The following is a 17,474-nucleotide window of genomic DNA, read 5'->3' as shown; positions in this document are numbered from 1 at the left end:
CAGCACTCCCCTGGGTCCCTGACCGGCCTGTGGGTCATATGCCTCATCCCAGCCCAGATGGTGGGGGTCCTTGTCGACAGTTTCCTGGGCAGGGAGAAATAAATGCATCGGGAGTTCCTACTAGGAAATCGGGAAGAACAGTTCAATATCCTAGAGTCCAATGTAAAAATGATGGTAGCTGGGGATGGGCAAGGTCACTCCAAGGACTCGAAGGAATTGAACCTGCTCAGCCAGCCCACCATGTCCACTTGGCTTGTGGGGTCCATGGGGGGCCTGGACTGGCTGACATTGCTAAGCAACTTTCCCTGCCCCCTCCCCCCCATCACAGCCTGGGTGCCAAAAACTGGATGGGGGGTGGAGGATGGAGACATGTGCCTGGCCCAGGGAGAGAGAGGGCCCACCTTTTTTTTTTCCACTGGAAAACCATTTTTACAACACCTTAGATTAAATAGATGACCTTTTATCAGATGTTAACAGCCCAGCACAGAACAAGTCAGCTCTGGCTTCTGGTTCTGTTGGCTGAGCCATCACAAACCCTTTGGCAGCCTCCAGGGAAGGAGCGGTTTTACATTGTCTTCAGTGTAAACCCTCTAGAATTTTGGGCAGGTCACAGTCCGGGTCCCCTGCCGTGCATCAGCATACAGCCCATACCAGGGCATCTGTGCGACATAAACAGACATGGGGCCATCCCTCCAGGTCGATGCCAGGCATGCTCTGTACACACCCCTTGTGCGGGGGATGACTCAGTGTCTGACACGCCCCAGCTGTGGGATTCAGGGCTGCTATGCTTCCTCAAAAGGTATCCCCAGCCTCCCATGGAACACAGAGGCCCCAGGGTACCCTGGACAAGTCTGGGCCCAGCGTATGTGCCTGGTTCCCAGAATCTGGGAGGCAGCACACGAGAGGCTGTCTGCTGCTCGAGGCCCACGTCAAGGCCAGGGAGGCGTGTTCCACTTGGCAGGGGACCCAGGAGCCAGGGGCTGTACCAGAGCTGAGGGCCCAGGCAGGGATGCCCATGGGTGCAGCAGCTGCAGGTAGCTGCCCAGGGCAGAGGGCAGTGGGCAGAAAGCCAGGGACGTGCAGATAGCTCCAGGGAAGGAGATGTTCAGCTGTGAATCTTGCAGCTGGCGTTTGTGTTTCATGCGGCGATTCTGAAACCAGGTTTTAATCTGTGAGGAAAAGAAGATGAGAACGGGCGAACAGGCCACCACACTAGCCCCGCTTGGTGGGCTGGGCCTCACCTGTGACTCGGACAGGTGCATCCTCTGGGCCAGTCTCCTGCGCTCCACCGGACCCAGGTAGCGGCGGTGCTGGAAGGAGCTCTCCAAGGTGCTGATCTGCTTCTCCGTGAAAGCCGTCCGGACACGGGGAGACCGCGTGCTGTCCACCTCCTTGCTCAACCCTGGGTGAGGATGGGAAGTGCACTGAATCCATTTGGCTACAAGGGACATCGGCCCACAAGGGGCACACTCCCCTCACTCAACAGGTGCCACAAGCTCTGTGGCCGAAGACGCAAACACAGGGATGAACACGTCTGGGGCCTGAAAAAGGGCAGGCAGTCCTCCCCGGCCTCACTGTTTGTAACAACCCTACAGTGTTCCGCTGCTCCACTTGGTGTTGGCAACAACCCCTCCACCCAGCCAAGTGTGCGATAGGGTCTGGAGACTGTGGCTCAGGACAGCACGGGACATGGACACTGCAGAAAGCTCATTATGGATGGAGTAGTCTGACAGTCACTGCTCCAGGGCACTCAGTTCCTTCCAGAGGACGACTTCCACTTGCCCTACCTTCTTCTAGAAAGCAGTTTCTTTCATCTGCAAAAAAGGAACCCCTGTTCACCAGATGAGAGAAGGAAAGAGGGGTGGAGCCCGTTTTAATCAAGGTATACGAGGGGCGGGAAAGCAGCCTTCAACACTAGGAACCAGGCTGTCTTTCATCACCAACGATGTGTCTGAAAACCTGTCTTCTAAGTTAGGAGGTGGGGGACTCAGCAGCCTGGACGAGGTAGGACTAGCCAGTGTGGTGAAGCTCCTCCCTCCACATGGTCTTCACTGAACACAAGGCTGACCAATACGCCATTTGGTTGTTTTGGGAGAAGCAGATTTTACAAAATTAGTTTGAACACTTTTTAAGTGTCCACGAGAGGAGCTCACATGCACTTTGCAGAAGCAGTGGGGGTGCAGGGTGTGATTAGCCAGGAAGAATTCTGTTGCAGGGTGATTGGATGGGTCTTTTTTGGGGGGGGGAGGTTACGGGTTGTAGAAAATAAACTAAAATTTTTACCCCATCAAAGTATAAAATTATTCCGTAAGGATTAAACTTTTTTTTTTTTTTTTTTTTTTTTTACACAGAGGCAGAGATAGACAGGGACAGACAGACAGGAACAGAGAGAGATGAGAAGCATCAATCATCAGTTTCTCGTTGCGCATTGCGACTTCTTAGTTGTTCATTGATTGCTTTCTCACATGTGCCTTGACCGTGGGCCTTCAGCAGACCGAGTAACCCCTTGCTGGAGCCAGCGACCTTGGGTCCAAGCTGGCGAGCTCTTTGCTCAAGCCAGATGAGCCCGCGCGGGACCTCGGAGTCTCGAACCTGGGTACTTCCGCATCCCAGTCCGACGCTCTATCCACTGCGCCACCGCCTGGTCAGGCAGGATTAAACTTTTAAAAAATATTTTATTTTTTTAATTTTTTATTCATTTTTAGAGAAGAGATAGAGAGGGAGAGAGGGGAGAGAGAGACAGAGAGAAGGGGGGAGGAGCTGGAAGCATCAACTTTCATATGTGCCTTGACCAGGCAAGCCCAGGGTTTCGAACTGGCGACCTCAGCATTTCCAGGTCGACGCTTTATCCACTGCACCACCACAGGTCAGGCAGGATTAAGCTTTTTTAAAAATGAAAACTTGCCCTGGCCGGTTGGCTCAGCGGTAGAGCGTCGGCCTAGCGTGCGGAGGACCCGGGTTCGATTCCGGCCAGGGCACACAGGAGAAGCGCCCATTTGCTTCTCCACCCCTCCGCCGCGCTTTCCTCTCTGTCTCTCTCCTCCCCTCCCGCAGCCAAGGCTCCATTGGAGCAAAGATGGCCCGGGCGCTGGGGATGGCTCTGTGGCCTCTGCCTCAGGCGCTAGAGTGGCTCTGGTCGCAACATGGCGACGCCCAGGATGGGCAGAGCATCGCCCCCTGGTGGGCAGAGCGTCGCCCCTGGTGGGCGTGCCGGGTGGATCCCGGTCGGGCGCATGCGGGAGTCTGTCTGACTGTCTCTCCCTGTTTCCAGCTTCAGAAAAATGAAAAAAAAAAAAAAAAAAAAAAAAAAAAAAAAAAAAAAAAAAAAAAAAGAAAACTTACAGCCTGACCAGGCGGTGGCGCAGTGGATAGAGCATTGGACTGGGATGCTGAGGACCCAGGTTCGAGACCCCGAGGTTGCCAGCTTGAGTGCGGGATCACAGACATGACCCCATGGTCGCTGGCTTGAGCAAGGGGTTACTCAGTCTGCGGAAGGCCCGCAGTCAAGGCATATATGAGAAAGCAATCAATGAACAACTAAGGTGTCACAATGAGCAACAAAAAACTAATGATTGATACTTCTCATCTCTGTTCCTGTCTGTCCCTGTCTATCTCTCTCTCTGTCTCTGTAAAAATAAATAAATAAATAAAAATGAAAACTTACAGATAACATCAACCTCTACTTTCAATTACATAGGGCTTTAAACCTAGAAGCCATGGCTAAGACACAATGAGTGAAAGACAAACTGAGAAAGTGTCATTAGCAAATGACAAAAGCCTAGATAAGGCTCAGGAGCCACTGCGACCACTCCGAGCTGAATGGGTCTAAGGCAGTGAACTCACATGTGACAAAGTAGAGAGGCTGCCCCTCAACCACACCTGCAGGGTTCCAGGGAAACAGTGACAGTCTAGAGCAGTGGTAGTCAACCTGGTCCCTACTGCCCCCTAGTGGGCATTCCAGCTTTCATGGTGGACGGTAGCAGAGCAACCCAAAGTATAAATAAAAAGATAGATTTAACTATAGTAAGTTGTTTTATAAAGATTCTTGGTAAGTAATTATTATTATATGCTTTAACTTGTAACTCTGCTTTATAAATTTTATAAAGTAAAGTGACTTCCCCACTTTATAAATCACCATTACTATGGAACCAGTGGGTGGTTAGAAAATTTTACTACTAACAGAGATACAAAAGTGGGCGGTAGGTATAAAAAGGTTGACTACCTCTGGTCTAGATGCCAAACTAGGCGGCTGGCTTTGGGGGTGGGAGAGAGCACAACCACCTTCTGACCTGGGCCAGTGTCACATGCTCTAAGACAGGGGTTCCCAAACTTTTTACACAGGGGGCCAGTTCACTGTACCTCAGACCGTTGGAGGGCCCAACTATAAAAAAACTATGAACAAATACTTATGCACACTGCACATATCTTATTTTATTTTTTATTTATTTATTTTTATTTATTTTTTTTCACATATCTTATTTTAAAGTAAAAAAATAAAACGGGAACAAATACAATATTTAAAATAATGAACAAGTAAATTTAAATCAACAAACTGACCAGTATTTCAATGGGAACTATACTCCTCTCACTGACCATGAATGAAAGAGGTGCCCCTTCCAGAAGTGCGGCGGGCAGGATAAATGGCCTCAGGGGGCCGCATGCGGCCCGCGGGCTGTAGTTTGGGGACCCCTGCTCTAAGACAATGGTCGGTAAACTCAGTCAACAGAGCCAAATATCAACAGTACAACAACTGAAATTTCTTTTGAGAGCCAATTTTTTTTAAAAATATTTTTTATTTATTCATTTTAGAGAGAGAGAGACAGACAGACAGACAGACGGAAAGGAGGAGCAGGAAGCATCAACTCCCATATGTACCATGACCAGGCAAGCCCAGGGTTTCGAACTGGCGACCTCAGTGTTTCCAGGTCGACATTTTATCCACTGCGCCACCACAGGTCAGGTGAGAGCCAAATTTTTAAAACTTAAACTATATAGGTAGGAAAAAAAAAACTATATAGGTAGGTACATTCCTTATCGAGGTAGCACCCATACATGGTATTTTGTGTAAGAGCCACACTCACGGGGCCAAAGAGCTGCATGTGGCTCATGAGCCGTGGTTTGCCGACCACCTCTCTAAGACATACTTATCTTTGATCCTGTGACTCTTGTAGAAGTAGGTCCAGAACTATTACAACTAGAAAACCACATGCATCAAGTTGCTAGCATGGTGTGGTGGCATGGATAGTGACTCCTGGACACAGTCTGCCGGCAGCCAGGCCTGTGCACAAGGCAGGGGCCGGCCCCTCCAGGAGGAAGATGCAGAAGAGGAGCATCATCGGCTTTTGCTTTGGAGAAGTGACCACTTACCAGAGGGCTCAGGTGGAACCCCAGCCCCCATAAAGCTGCCTCTCCTCTCACCTGGACACTCTCTCCTTTTTTTTTTTTTCTTTTTTTAACACAGGGACAGAGAGAGAATCAGAGAGAGGGATAGACAGGGACAGACAGACAGGAACAGAGAGATGAGAAGCATCAACATCAGTTTTTCATTGCGAGACCTTAGTTGTTCATTGATTGCTTTTCTCATATGTGCCTTGACCGCGGGCCCTCAGCAGACTGAGTAACCCCTTGCTCAAGCCAGCGACCTTGGGTCCAAGCTGGTGAGCTTTTGCTCAAACCAGATGAGCCTGCGCTCAAGCTGGAGACCTCGGGGTCTCGAACCTGGGTCCTCTGCATCCCATTCCAACGCTCTATCCACTGCGCCACCGCCTGGTCAGGCCACTCTCTCCTCTTGAACATCCTCTGCTCCCAGCCTGGTCTGGGAAAGAAGGGCCCCTCCCGCCCATACCCAGAGACTTATCAGCAATGGACGTCTCTGGCAGAGGAGACACTGCTGAGGGCTTCCCTTCCTCCATGCCCACGGCCTTATGGAGCTCCTCACTGCTGGACATCCTGGTTGGGGTAGGGAGGTTCCCCCTGGAGATGGCAGCAGGTCTGGATGTGTGCAACGGCCCCTCAAGGCTGCTCTGGGAGAGCCAGTCCATAGAGCCAAAGCTGGAGTTAGGCTTTTGGCCACCGCGCAGGTTGGAGGAAGGAGGCACGCCTGGACAGTGGCGGCCAGTCAGGATTTGCGGAGGGGTAGAGGGTGCGGGTCCTATGCACCACATACAGTGGGGGCCAGACTCTGATCCTCCGGAGAGACAGTGGAGCAGGCAAAATTAGGGCACGGCTGGGCTGTCTGAGAGCACAAGGCCGCCTCAGGTTTAGCAGGGCTGGGCTGCATTTATAGCTCAGGAAGAGTGGGTGGGAAGCAGATTTGCATGGATGGCTCAAATCCCCCCTAGATAAGTAGCATCTAATTGACTCCAATTCAGAGGCACAAAGGAGGCCATTCACACCTCTCCTGGCTCCAAGATGTCTGGGGAGGGGGTGGGATGGTGACTTGTTACATTTTTTCATCTCCTCACCCCGACCAGGATGGCCTAGGCTGCAGGAGAGGATGGCCTCCTCCAACCTCAGCCACCCTGCTGGGGGCCTGTCTTGTGGGGTGCCAGACCATCTCCTCTATGCCTGTTTCATCCTCCTATGTGCCAGTGGGTCTGCAGTGCTGCGGGTGACAGGTGTGCAATTGAGAGAGGTTGCTTCAAGTCTGGGGAGGCAGCATCCTGCTTCTAGGACAGGGTGCTGTCTGGCTGTATAGAAATGTAAGGCAGGCCAGACAGAGCAGGGAGGGGCTGTCCAGAGATGCCCAACGGGCCTAGCCATCCCCACGCCTCGGCTGGGGTTCAGTATGGTGCCCTAGGAGTTGACTCCGGATTCTGGTGACACAAAGGAGGAGGGGTGTACTGGCTCAGGGTGAGCACCCCCTTCCTCTGGAACTGAGCAGGAAGGACAACAGAGTCATCACCTTCTGCTGAGGGTCATGATCCAGCTGTTACCTCTTTTGGGGCTAGGGGGATCTATGGAACCAGATCTTTGGGAGGAGGTGCCTTAGGGACTAGTACCCTGTCCCCAAGGTTGCTTCGTTCCAGAACTGGCCAGGTCTGCGTCCAGGACGCCGGTGCTTTGGGGCAGGCAGCGAATGCAGCAAGGTGGCCCTAGCGCAGTGGTCGCACCTATGACCACACGTTCTGTCCGGAGACTGCACCTCACCTGGACCTGTCCCCCTACCTTGGCCGGACGGCGCCTGTTTCCTGGACGCCACGTGACAGGACAAATGCATGTGTTTTGTTTCCAAGGCAGAAGAAACCCACCTTCCGGCCCTGAACGCAGCCCCCAATCCCGAGCTCGGGATGAAATGCGGCCGCTGGTTCGGCCTCCAAGCTAGCGGTGGAGCTTCCGTTCGGACCGTCTGTGGGGTCAGCAGCCTGGGCTCCTGGGGCGCCGACGCCAGTCTGGGCCGGGCACTGACGACCACCCCGCGCCCCACCCCCGCCAGTGGAATCAAAGAGCCCGCGGGGCTCGCCCAGGGATTAACACCTCAGCCCCGCCTCCCGGTTAGCGAGGGGCCAGGGATGTGGGAGCCGGACCCCCATGCGCACAGCAGGAACTGACCGGCGCTGACCCAGGGCTTCCTCTGGCCCCTGCACCGGCCGGGTTCGGTCACCAGAGTCCATGCGATGAGGCTGAGGGTCTGCATCACTTGCTTGCGTCCCCGAGGAGCTTGGGGACAGCAGCTGAGCCGACGGGCGGTGCGCAGAGACCCTCCATGACCGTCGGGGTGGGGGTGCTCACAAACCTGGCGAAAGGAAACCCCCCTCCCCGGCCCATAACTTCCCATGTGCAGACAGGCCCCTGGAGAAGAGCAACGCCTGCCGGGAGTCACCGCGCTGGGCCCCAACCTCTCGTCTGAGGTGTCCGCCGTCAGCATGCGCCGCGGCTTCCCAAAGCCGCGGTCACACTTCCTCGTTTCTGACCTTCTAGGGCGGGTACTTTGGCCTCCTGACCCCATGCCCGCACCTCCCTCAACTCTGGGCGATTTTCTCCCTAATCGGCACCCCCTAGAGTGCCCTTTTCCCGGATCCCTCGCCTACAGCTTCCCTGCCTGAACCCCCTTCCAGAGACCAGGTGACCCCGCCGCAGCTGCGGCCGACACGCTCCCCAAGCTCCCAGTCCCGTCTGTCACTCCGAGGCCTGGCAGCCCCGCCCCTACGGGCATCCTCGCAGCCTCCGCCCAGCGCCCGGCACGGGTCCGAGGTCCGGCTGTTCGGGTTGTCGCCCACGCGCTCAGGGACCCGCCCAGCTGCTCCTCCTCCGCCGCCACGCCCCTTGCCTGAGCCCTCCCCTCCCCTAACCTTGCGGCCCCCAACTCTTTGTGTAAAGAACAAGGGGGTGAGTGCGGGGGCGGGGTGCGCAGGAGCCCACCCCAGCTGGGTCAGAGTCTGGGAAGGGAGCACCCAGGGGTGGGGGGTGGGGAGGTGCCGGATTCCAAAGTGGTGGGTGTGATTAGTCAGCCTCCCACCCCATCTCCGCTGGAAGGAACTGCCGGTGGAGCACGGGCTCACTTCTGTCTGTCTATGTCTCCCTGTCCTTGGATGGGCCCTTTTTCCTAGCAGGCCCAAGGGGGAGATCTCTCAGGCCCCTCTCCCAGGCAGAGCTTCCTCTGCAGCTGCCGCAGGGCACGTGGGGAGTGAGTCGTTCCTTCCTCTAACCCTCTCAGGAGGGTGGACAAGCGGGGCAGATGTGCAACGGGAAGGGACCACTGTAAACTCAAAGATGGGGACCCACCGCTCCCACAGGCAGGGTAGGCGCTGGAGGCCAAACCTGACCTCCCCCCCCACCCAGCCACATGAGTGTTCTGTAAAGCTGTGGGAAGGACCCAGGCAGGCCGGTGTTGCCAGCACAGTGCTTGTGAGCACGTCCACTCAGACCCGCACTGGCCTTGCACCCACAGAAGGCACCCAAGAACATGCCCCTCTGTGAAGGTAAGAAGCATGACAGCGTGGCCAGTGACCAGTTAGTGGTGTGTATGATGTGGGTTAAAGACACCATAATGAAATGTGGGATTTAAATTTTTATTTATTTATTTATTTTTTACAGAGACAGAGAGTGAGTCAGAGAGAGGGATAGGAACGGAGAGATGAGAAGCATCAATCATTAGTTTTTCATTGTGCGTTGCAGCACCTTAGTTGTTCATTGATTGCCTTCTCAATTGTGCCTTGACTGCGGGCCTTCAGCAGACGGAGTAACCCCTTGCTGGAGCCAGCGATCTTGGGTTCAAGCTGGTGGGCTTTTGCTCAAACCAGATGAGCCTGCGCTCAAGCTGGCGACCTCGGGGTCTGGAACCTGGGTCCTCTGCTTCCCAGTCTGATGCTCTATCCACTGCGCCACCGCCTGGTCAGGCGAAATGTGGGGATTTTAAAAAGTGTTGAAGAGATAGAACGATGAAGGCCCGACGTGCGTTCAAAGGTGGCCAGTGGTGACAGTAGTCACCGCAGGCAGACCCTCAACTGGAAGGTCTCCGGCTCCAGGACTTTGACCTTGGTGAAAAAGGAATCTGGCACTTGAATTAAATGTAAATTTAAAGGCAGTGTTCTGAAGAGATGACCTTAAACCAAGGACAGGTGACACAAAACAACAGAATTTTATGTAAGGACTGAGTGAGGACTCTGAGGCATATGCAGTATTGAAATAAATTTACATTTAAAAATTTAAGGCTGACTAGGCGGTGGTGCAGTGGACAGAGCGTTGGACTGGGATCTCGAGGATCCAGGTTCAAAACCCCGAGGTCACCAGCTTGAGCCCAAGATCGCTGATTTGAGCAAGGAGTTACTCACTCTGCTATACCCCCCAGTCAAGGCACATATGAGAAAGCAGTCAATGAACAACTAAGGAGCCACAGTGAAGAATTGATGCTTCTCATCTCTCTCCCTTTCTGTCTGTCTATCCCTATCTGTCCCTCTCTCTGTCTCTGTCACAAAAATAAATAAACATTCATAAAAAAATTTAATGTCTCAGCCTGCCCAGATGGTGGCGCAGTGAATGGAGCGTCGGACTGGGACACGGAGTTCACCGGCTTGAGGACGCACACTCATCTAGTTTGAGCAAGGCTCACCAGCTTGAGCCCAAGGTCTCTGGTTTGAGAAAGGGGTCACTCGGTCTGCTGCAAACCCCCCCCCTCTCGTCAAGGCACATACCAATGTGTTCATTGAGAAAGCAATCAATGAACAACTAAGGTGCCGCAATGAAGAATTGATGTTTCTCATCTCTTTCCCTTCCTGTCTATCCCTGTCAGTCCCTCTCTGTCACACACACAAAAATAATAATTTAGTGTCTCAGTCTCACGGGCCACATTTATAAGGCCAGCCCCTGATGATGCTTCCTCCCATGGTCACTGCTTATCATTGAGCTGGTGAGGGACACAGGTTGATGTGCACACTTGAGGGACCTCAGCACACCACAGAAGAGAAAGAGAATGCAGGTAAGTTCACTAGGAATCAACACCATCTGGAAGAAACACTAGCTAGATGGGTTCACCAAGCAATTGAGTAATGGGAGTCAGGTCATCAAATGTGGCGTTGGACCTGCACATACTGTGAGAATCACAGCAGGCTGCCAATGGCACCCACTAGGATGGCCACTATCAAAAAGATGAGGATGTGGAGAGATTGTAACTCTGTGCACTGTCGGTGGGAACCTCAAATGGTCAGCAGCTGTGGAAAAGTGGGGGTCTTTTCAAAACGTTACACCTACAGCTACTATACGATTCAACAATTCCACTCCTGGGTATATATTCAAAAGAATTGAAAGGGTTTTTAACAGGTATTTGTGCACCTATGTTCATAGCAGCATTATCCACAATTGCCAAGAGATAGAAGCCGCCCAAGTGTCCATGCATGAATAAAGAAAACCTGGTCTAGGGCAGTGGTCCCCAACCTTTTTTGGGCCACGGACCGGTTTAATGTCAGAAAATATTTTCACGGACCGGCCTTTAGGGTGGGATGGATAAATGTACAAAATAAAATTATGTGACCGGCGTAAAAACTGTGGTATTTTAAAATATAATTGTCAAACTTACGACGAGACAAGCCTCAAGAGTGAGTCTCAGACGGATATAACAGAGGGAATCTGGTCATTTTTAAAAAATAAAACATCGTTCAGACTTAAATAATGTAAGTTAGTTATTCTTACTCTGTGGACCGGTACCAAATGGCCTACGCACTGGTACCGGTCTGCAGCTCGGGGGTTGGGGACCACTGGTCTAGGGGGTAAACACACAGTGTACAGAGATGTACCGTAGAATCGGACACCTAAAACCTGTAATATTATGTGAACTAGTGTCACCTCAATAAAATTCAATTTAAAAAATGTGGTCCATTCATACAATGGAGTATTATTCTGCCTTAAAAAGGAAGAAAATCCTGACACAGGCCACAACACAGATGGACCTCGAGTACATTATACTCAGTGCAATAAGCCAGTCACAAAAGGATACTGTGTGATTCCACTTAAACAAGGTCCCTAGAAGAAGTTACATGCATAGAGACAGAAAGTGGAATGGTGGTTCCCAGGGGCTGGGGGAGCGCATCCCAGGGCCACTCTTCATAAAGTCCCCTTTTCATTTCATTAAGGGGGCTTCTTAGCAAGTTCACACCTTCTTTCATTGTGGTAAAACAATTCACTACATCATCCATGTTCAAGCGTGCAGTTCAGCAGCAGTGAGTACATTCACACCATTGTGCAGCTGTGCCACCATGCGACCCCCAAACTTGACCTTCCCAAACTGAAACTAGTATCAGCCTCAAACAGCTCTTCTCCAGGGTAGAGAGAGGATCATCACTGAGTGATAGACATATCAAATGACACGGTCTCCACCCCGGGGGTGGGTGGGTTTGCTGGGATTCAGCTCCCAGGAATGGAGGGTGGGGGTATGTTTGCAAGCAGCACTCTGCACACAACAGGTTCCCCAGCTTGGTGATGCTTGGGACCGCAGCAGGGACATCCTGGAGCTGAGGCAGCCAGTCGTAAATGAGGTAACCCTAGGAGTCAGTTCTGTGGGTTTGGTCCCTCCGAGCTCTCAGGGCCTGCCATCAACACAGCTCAGCTTGCCTTAACAGGGGACCCTACTAGTTGAGGGCCCACCAACTGAGGTCTCTTCTCCAGTATCTCCTGAAAAGGGTTGGGGGAGGGGCTGCAACCCCAGCCCACACTTAAGCTTTGCAGCCCCAGGCAATCGCTCAAGTCGCCTAGGAGCCCCAAGTTGGTGAAAGGCCTCCCTCCCAACATTCTACTCCCCCGTATTGTTATGCTGGCTAGGCGCTTCAGGCTACTTCCTATCTCCGCCAGGGAGGGGTACCTCTGGCCCCACCCAGTCCCCTCAGCCGGACCCACAGGTCCAGGGTGGGGCTCTTAATTACAATTTGCAAAACTCTCCCAGCGACTTTTTTATAAAACCCTTAAAACTGCTGGGGTCCCTGCCTTAGCCAATATCAAAAGTCTCAGACCCCCAAGTCAAAACTAGCCCCTTCCCTAGGCGTGTGCAGCTTTCCTGCGTCTCAGGTCCCTCTAAGGATTCCCGTTTCCCAGAGAGCTCATCCCAGCAGCCCAGGGCTGGCCCCGCGAAGGTGGAACTTTGGGAATGCCTAGTTTGCAATTCCTTCCAATTCTCCCGGCAGGGCCCAGCCTTCTCCTTGTTCTGCTCAGCAGGACTCCCAGGGAGGGCGGAGATAGTGCTCACCGGCCACGGCTGGTCCGGGCTGGTGGGCAGTCTGGTGAGAACTGAAGGACCCCAACCTCAGATTCCACAGCCCCGCCCCCGGAGCCTGGTCTCCTAGGTAAGGCCCTGACTGGCATCCCCACGGATCATAGCTCAGCTCAGCGCCTCCAACACAGGGTCCCCGGGGTCCTCCCGCCCCTCCCTAGGGTTCTAAGGTCATTTTAACCTCGTCCTACCTACAGGAAACCCTTGCTGCCTAGGCAGCACCCACACGCATTCACACGGTTAAATCGAGAAAAACAATCTTCTTTATTGAACGTACCTAAGAGTGGGGGGGAGGGCGGTAAGATGGGGTCAGGGCCGAGGAGGCCATGGCGCAACTGAACGGACGGCACAGGCTAGGCCTCACGGGCGTGGGTCCCCCAGGACGCCCCGCTCGGCGGCGGCGCTGCCTAGGATGAAGCCCACGGCTAGGGACACGGTCTGGTCGAAAGAACCGCGGAGCTGCTCCACGTGCTGGTTCAGGGTCAGCAGCTGGTCGCGCAACGGGCCCAAGATGGCCACAATGTCGCCCAGGTGCCCCAGGGTCTGCAAGAGGGCGGCGTTCAGCGATGGGGTTGCGGCCTGCGGGGGTGCGTGGTTTTCAGGATTGCCGGGAGGCGAGTCGGGCTCTTCCCAGGCGGGATCGAGGGGCGGCGGGGAGCCGGGGACGTGCAGGGGCGCGTGGTTTTCGGGGCGGCTGGGCGCGGGGGTTAAGGTGGGAAGCACCGTCGGGGAGCCGGGGGCGCAAGGGGCTTCCGAAGACTTGGGCGGGGAGGAGTTGAATCTTAGCGTCCAGGCTGGGTCCACGTCGGAATCGCGAGCGGCGGACAGCGACGGGGTGTCTGCAACGCAGGAGCGGGTGTGGGGTTGGGTAGGGGGCCGCTGGTGCTCCCCCACCCCCAGTCCTCTGGCTCCCCACCCAGCATTGCCGCGCCGTAGCGCCCCTCCCCCACTCCACCTACCCGGCTCGGCAGGCAAACCGGGGGCCGGACGACGGCCGCGCGGGGGGCGACCGGGGGAGCGGCGGCGGCCGCGCCTGCGCCCGTTGTCTCCGAGTAGCCCCATGAGCTCGCGGATCTGCGCGTCGAAGGGTCCCGACGGCTGGTCGTGCGCTTCGCGGAGCTTGTCTTTGAGGAACTTGTAGCGGCGGCGGCACTGTGCCGGCGTGCGCCGCACCTGCTGGCGGGCCAGCTCGGCCGACACGCGCCGGTAGATGGGCAGCGCTCGGCGGCGGTCCAGCAGTAGCGCGCGCCACACGGCCGGTTGCAGCAGTGTGCCCAGCAGTAGCTCCGTCTCATGGACGCTCCAGGGCGTGCGCTGCGCTGATCCTGGGGACACTGGCGACCCAAAGGTCTCGGACACCATCGGCGTGCCAGGCGAGGCGGGCCGTCTGGGCGGAGTGCCTGGAGCGTCCCCCGCTGCCCTCGGCTCGAGGTCTGGGCTGGCCTGCGCCAGCGGTGCGGGAGGCGCGGGCGGGGGTGGCCGCCGGGGCCGGAGCAGCATTTTGGGGCCGGGAGGGGGGGGTGTACGCGCTGGGCTCCGGCCCGCAGCCCGCAAGGCCGCCCACACGCGCTCTGAGCACTCTGTGCGCTTCCGTCCTCCGTCGGAGCCGGAGCCGGCCCGAGTCTACGCGGCCCTCCCTCCGCCCCGCCCCGCTCCGCCCCGCCCCCTCCGCTTGCCAAGTTCAACCCGGCTGTTTTGGCGCCTCGATTTCCCGACAAGCTTTCCGGGTCCCTAGGCCGCGAGTGCCGAGAGCAAAGCTCCGCCCCGCCGACGAGGTGGAACTCGCCGAAAAACTGAGGTTGTAGTTTTTAAACCGATGGAGTTGCAAACTCACACAGCGATGCGCGTTAGGTGCTTACGCATGTGCGTGTCCTCTCCCCGCTGCGCAGAGCGGCTCTGGAACGTTCTATCCGGAAGGCATCCTCGCCCCCCCTCCTCGCTGCCGTTGGTGCGCCCCGAGCTGTTCGCAGATTGGACTAGTCACTGCACTGCGCCCGGCCTCCCTCGCAGCTGTAGTGTTTCCGCATCGCGGGGCGTGGGCTGGAGCTGCTGGAGAGCTATGACCAGCGGTCAGAATTAGTGTTATGATTCACACACACACACACACGCATGCAGTTCACAGAAAAACTTTTGGCTAAAATTATGGTCAGTATAGAGTTTTGAGCATTACTCTGAAATTAAGAATAAGACGGGGTGCTCAACATCACCATTTCTGCTCAACATTGTTCTAGAAATTATAGCCAGAGCAATAAGACAAGAAAAATGAAACATTAGAATAGAACAAGTAAAACCATCTTCATTTGCAGATTGTATGATTGTGTGCGTGGAAATTACAAAATAATGTACAAGACCATGATCAGAATTAGTAAGTGAACTTAGCAAAGTCATTGAATGACCAATAAACACAAATCAACTTAATTTCTATATACTAGCTACAATAGTTTTTGCAACCTTTTAGTTTGGGAAAATTTTATATTTGCAGCGCGGAGTCCCTGAGCTTTTCAGCCTTGAACTTCGCACACCACTGTGGTACGTTTGCCAGAGAGAACTTAACGTTGGCACAGCCCTATCGACCAAACCACAGACTTTATTTGGGTCATACCAGGTTTTCACCAGGATCCCTTTCTGCCGCAGCATCCTGTCCAGAGACCTTCCTTGTGTGTCCTCAGTCTTGTCCCCACATGGGCAATTTGAGGACACTGGTTAGGTATTTTGTGGAATGCCCCTCTGCTTGGGTTTGTCTGGTGGTTGGACTGGGTTCGGGTTTCTGGTTCGGTGCTTGTCTTGCTCTTAATATCAGGGTGTGACATTGGCAGGCTTGTGACGCTTACCAGATTACCCTAAAGTGGTGCCCTGGTCTGTCCACTGTCAGGTCACTTTCTCCCTTTCTGTGCTCTGCAGTGGGGGCCAGCCACCATGTCCACCTATACTTGGGGGTGACCAGGCTTTATCCAGGGAGTGTCTGCATGTGTCGTTAGGGGTTCTCCTGTAACTCTGTGTTTTATTCATTCACGCACCCGTTTACGTCAGTGCGGACTCATGGACGTTTGTTTTGTACCTAGGTTACCTACCGTCTGACACTGTTTAGGTGCTCAGGTAGCACAGCACTGGCCACTGGGAGTTTTTCACAGCTCTTTTTCCTTCTTGTTCTCTGTCCTTTGACATGCCCCACTGCCTTTAGCACTTTCTCGCTTCTGACACTGTAGTGTGCTGCTGGCCACGGGCACTTTCCCCACCAATCAGCTGTTCAACCATATCTGTGGTTCTTTTTCTGTGGAATGGGATCTGGAAAACAAGGTCTGGGTAGAAGGTTGTCACTGTTTCTAAGCCAGTGGTTCAGGGTTAAGGGGGTGTCCCCTCCAAGGCATGTCTGGCCACATCGTTGGCTGTAAGGACCTGGGAGGTGCTGCTGACATGTAATGAATGGAGACCAAAGGTGCTATGAAGCCTCCTACAGTGCCAGGGTGGCCCTACAGCAAGGAGAAATCCACCCAAACGCTGCAGTCAGTAACAGAAGCCTCGCAACAGCCTGGGAGTGTACGCTTGTCCGCGTCCCTGCACCCGGTTAGTAGCTCTGTGCCAGCCGGCCCCCTTGCCACAGCACTACAGGGTTCGTTCTCACCTCCTCGCGGACTTTCCTGTAGCTTCTTTCTCTGGCAGTGGGAGGCCTGGCTCCCTGTCCACAGCTTGTTGGCCAGCCCTTGTGTGAGTGGAGAGTAGCTTTGGGTTGGCTGAGCTCGGGCCCTGTGAGCAGCCATGCATGGACTGAGTGCAGTCTCCACGTGCAGCTCTTTTGGCTTTGGCCTGACCATTTCCCTTGCAAACACCTTTCCCGTGGTTACTTAGGTCAGCCCCCAAAGGGGTGAGAGAGGCAGACGAAGATGAGGTTGGGGTATGTGGTGGCTCCAGGCCCAGCGTCCCACACCCCACAGGACTCCCACTCTCTTTTATCTTAGCCGCTGGTTTCAAACAGCTCAGCAGCATCTGGACGCAGCAGGACAGGTCTGCAAGGGAAGCTGGCCAGTCGCGGCTGGAGTTTGTTCTTCTAGTGGAACCACGTATCTGGGGATAGGTCAGCGCCTCACAGCTCGAACTTTAGTGACTAGATGTGACAGCCGCTCCATGCAGTGGCGAGGGCCACACTGGTTGATTATGCTGATGATTCTGTGATCAGAGCTGGGGGTGAGGGCCAGGTGGGCTCTCGTTCATTCTCTTGTGACTGGGCAGGTGAGGGTGGCCCCTGCCTGGCAGTCCTGGTCACTGTTTCTGAGGCTATGGCCTGGCTATTCAGAGTCCCGCTGGTCTGCTCCAAGGGGCATGTCCTGGTGCCTGGGTGGCTTCTGGCTGGCTGGTTGGCCGGGCATCTCCCCATCTCCATGCAGCCCCCCACAGCCACCTTGGGCTCTCCCTGTCTGCTGGTCCCTCTTGGGCAGTCAGACCATCTGTCTGGTGGCGGCTTTTTCCAGAGCATGGGTGCAACAGACTGGGCTCCTTCCAGTGCAGGAGGGGACCTGCTGGGTGTCCCGGAAGCATGGCTCCCTGGGGGACCCACAGGGTTGTCGCTTTCATTCTCATCGATTTGGTTAGATAAGTGTGGTGGAGGGAGACCTTTCTTGCCCCTTGCTTGTGTCTCAGGAGGGAAAAGACCACAGCTTAGTGATTTTAAGAAGGTGAAGACCTGCCTGACCAGGCGGTGGTGCAGTGGATAGAGCGTCGGACTGGGATGTGGAGGACCCAGGTTCGAGACCCTGAGGTCGCCAGATTGAGCGCGGGCTCA

At 54.6% G+C, this 17,474-nt stretch overlaps 1 protein-coding gene across 1 annotated transcript; it reads right to left on the bottom strand.

Moving 5' to 3' along the window:
• Positions 1–13,057: 13,057 nt before the first annotated feature.
• Positions 13,058–14,197, bottom strand: UTF1 (undifferentiated embryonic cell transcription factor 1). The gene is made up of 2 exons (XM_066240400.1): positions 13,657–14,197; positions 13,058–13,536 (listed from the first exon to the last, which is right to left on the bottom strand). Exons 1-2 carry the CDS (start codon positions 14,195–14,197, stop codon positions 13,058–13,060), a joined length of 1,020 nt encoding a protein of 339 aa, XP_066096497.1.
• Between the last annotated feature and the right edge of the window lie 3,277 nt (positions 14,198–17,474).

This window comes from Saccopteryx bilineata, chromosome 7 (genome assembly GCF_036850765.1).
Source record: "Saccopteryx bilineata isolate mSacBil1 chromosome 7, mSacBil1_pri_phased_curated, whole genome shotgun sequence".
NCBI classification, from domain to species: domain Eukaryota; kingdom Metazoa; phylum Chordata; class Mammalia; order Chiroptera; family Emballonuridae; genus Saccopteryx; species Saccopteryx bilineata.
This window is presented reverse-complemented; position numbering and strand designations above follow the sequence as displayed.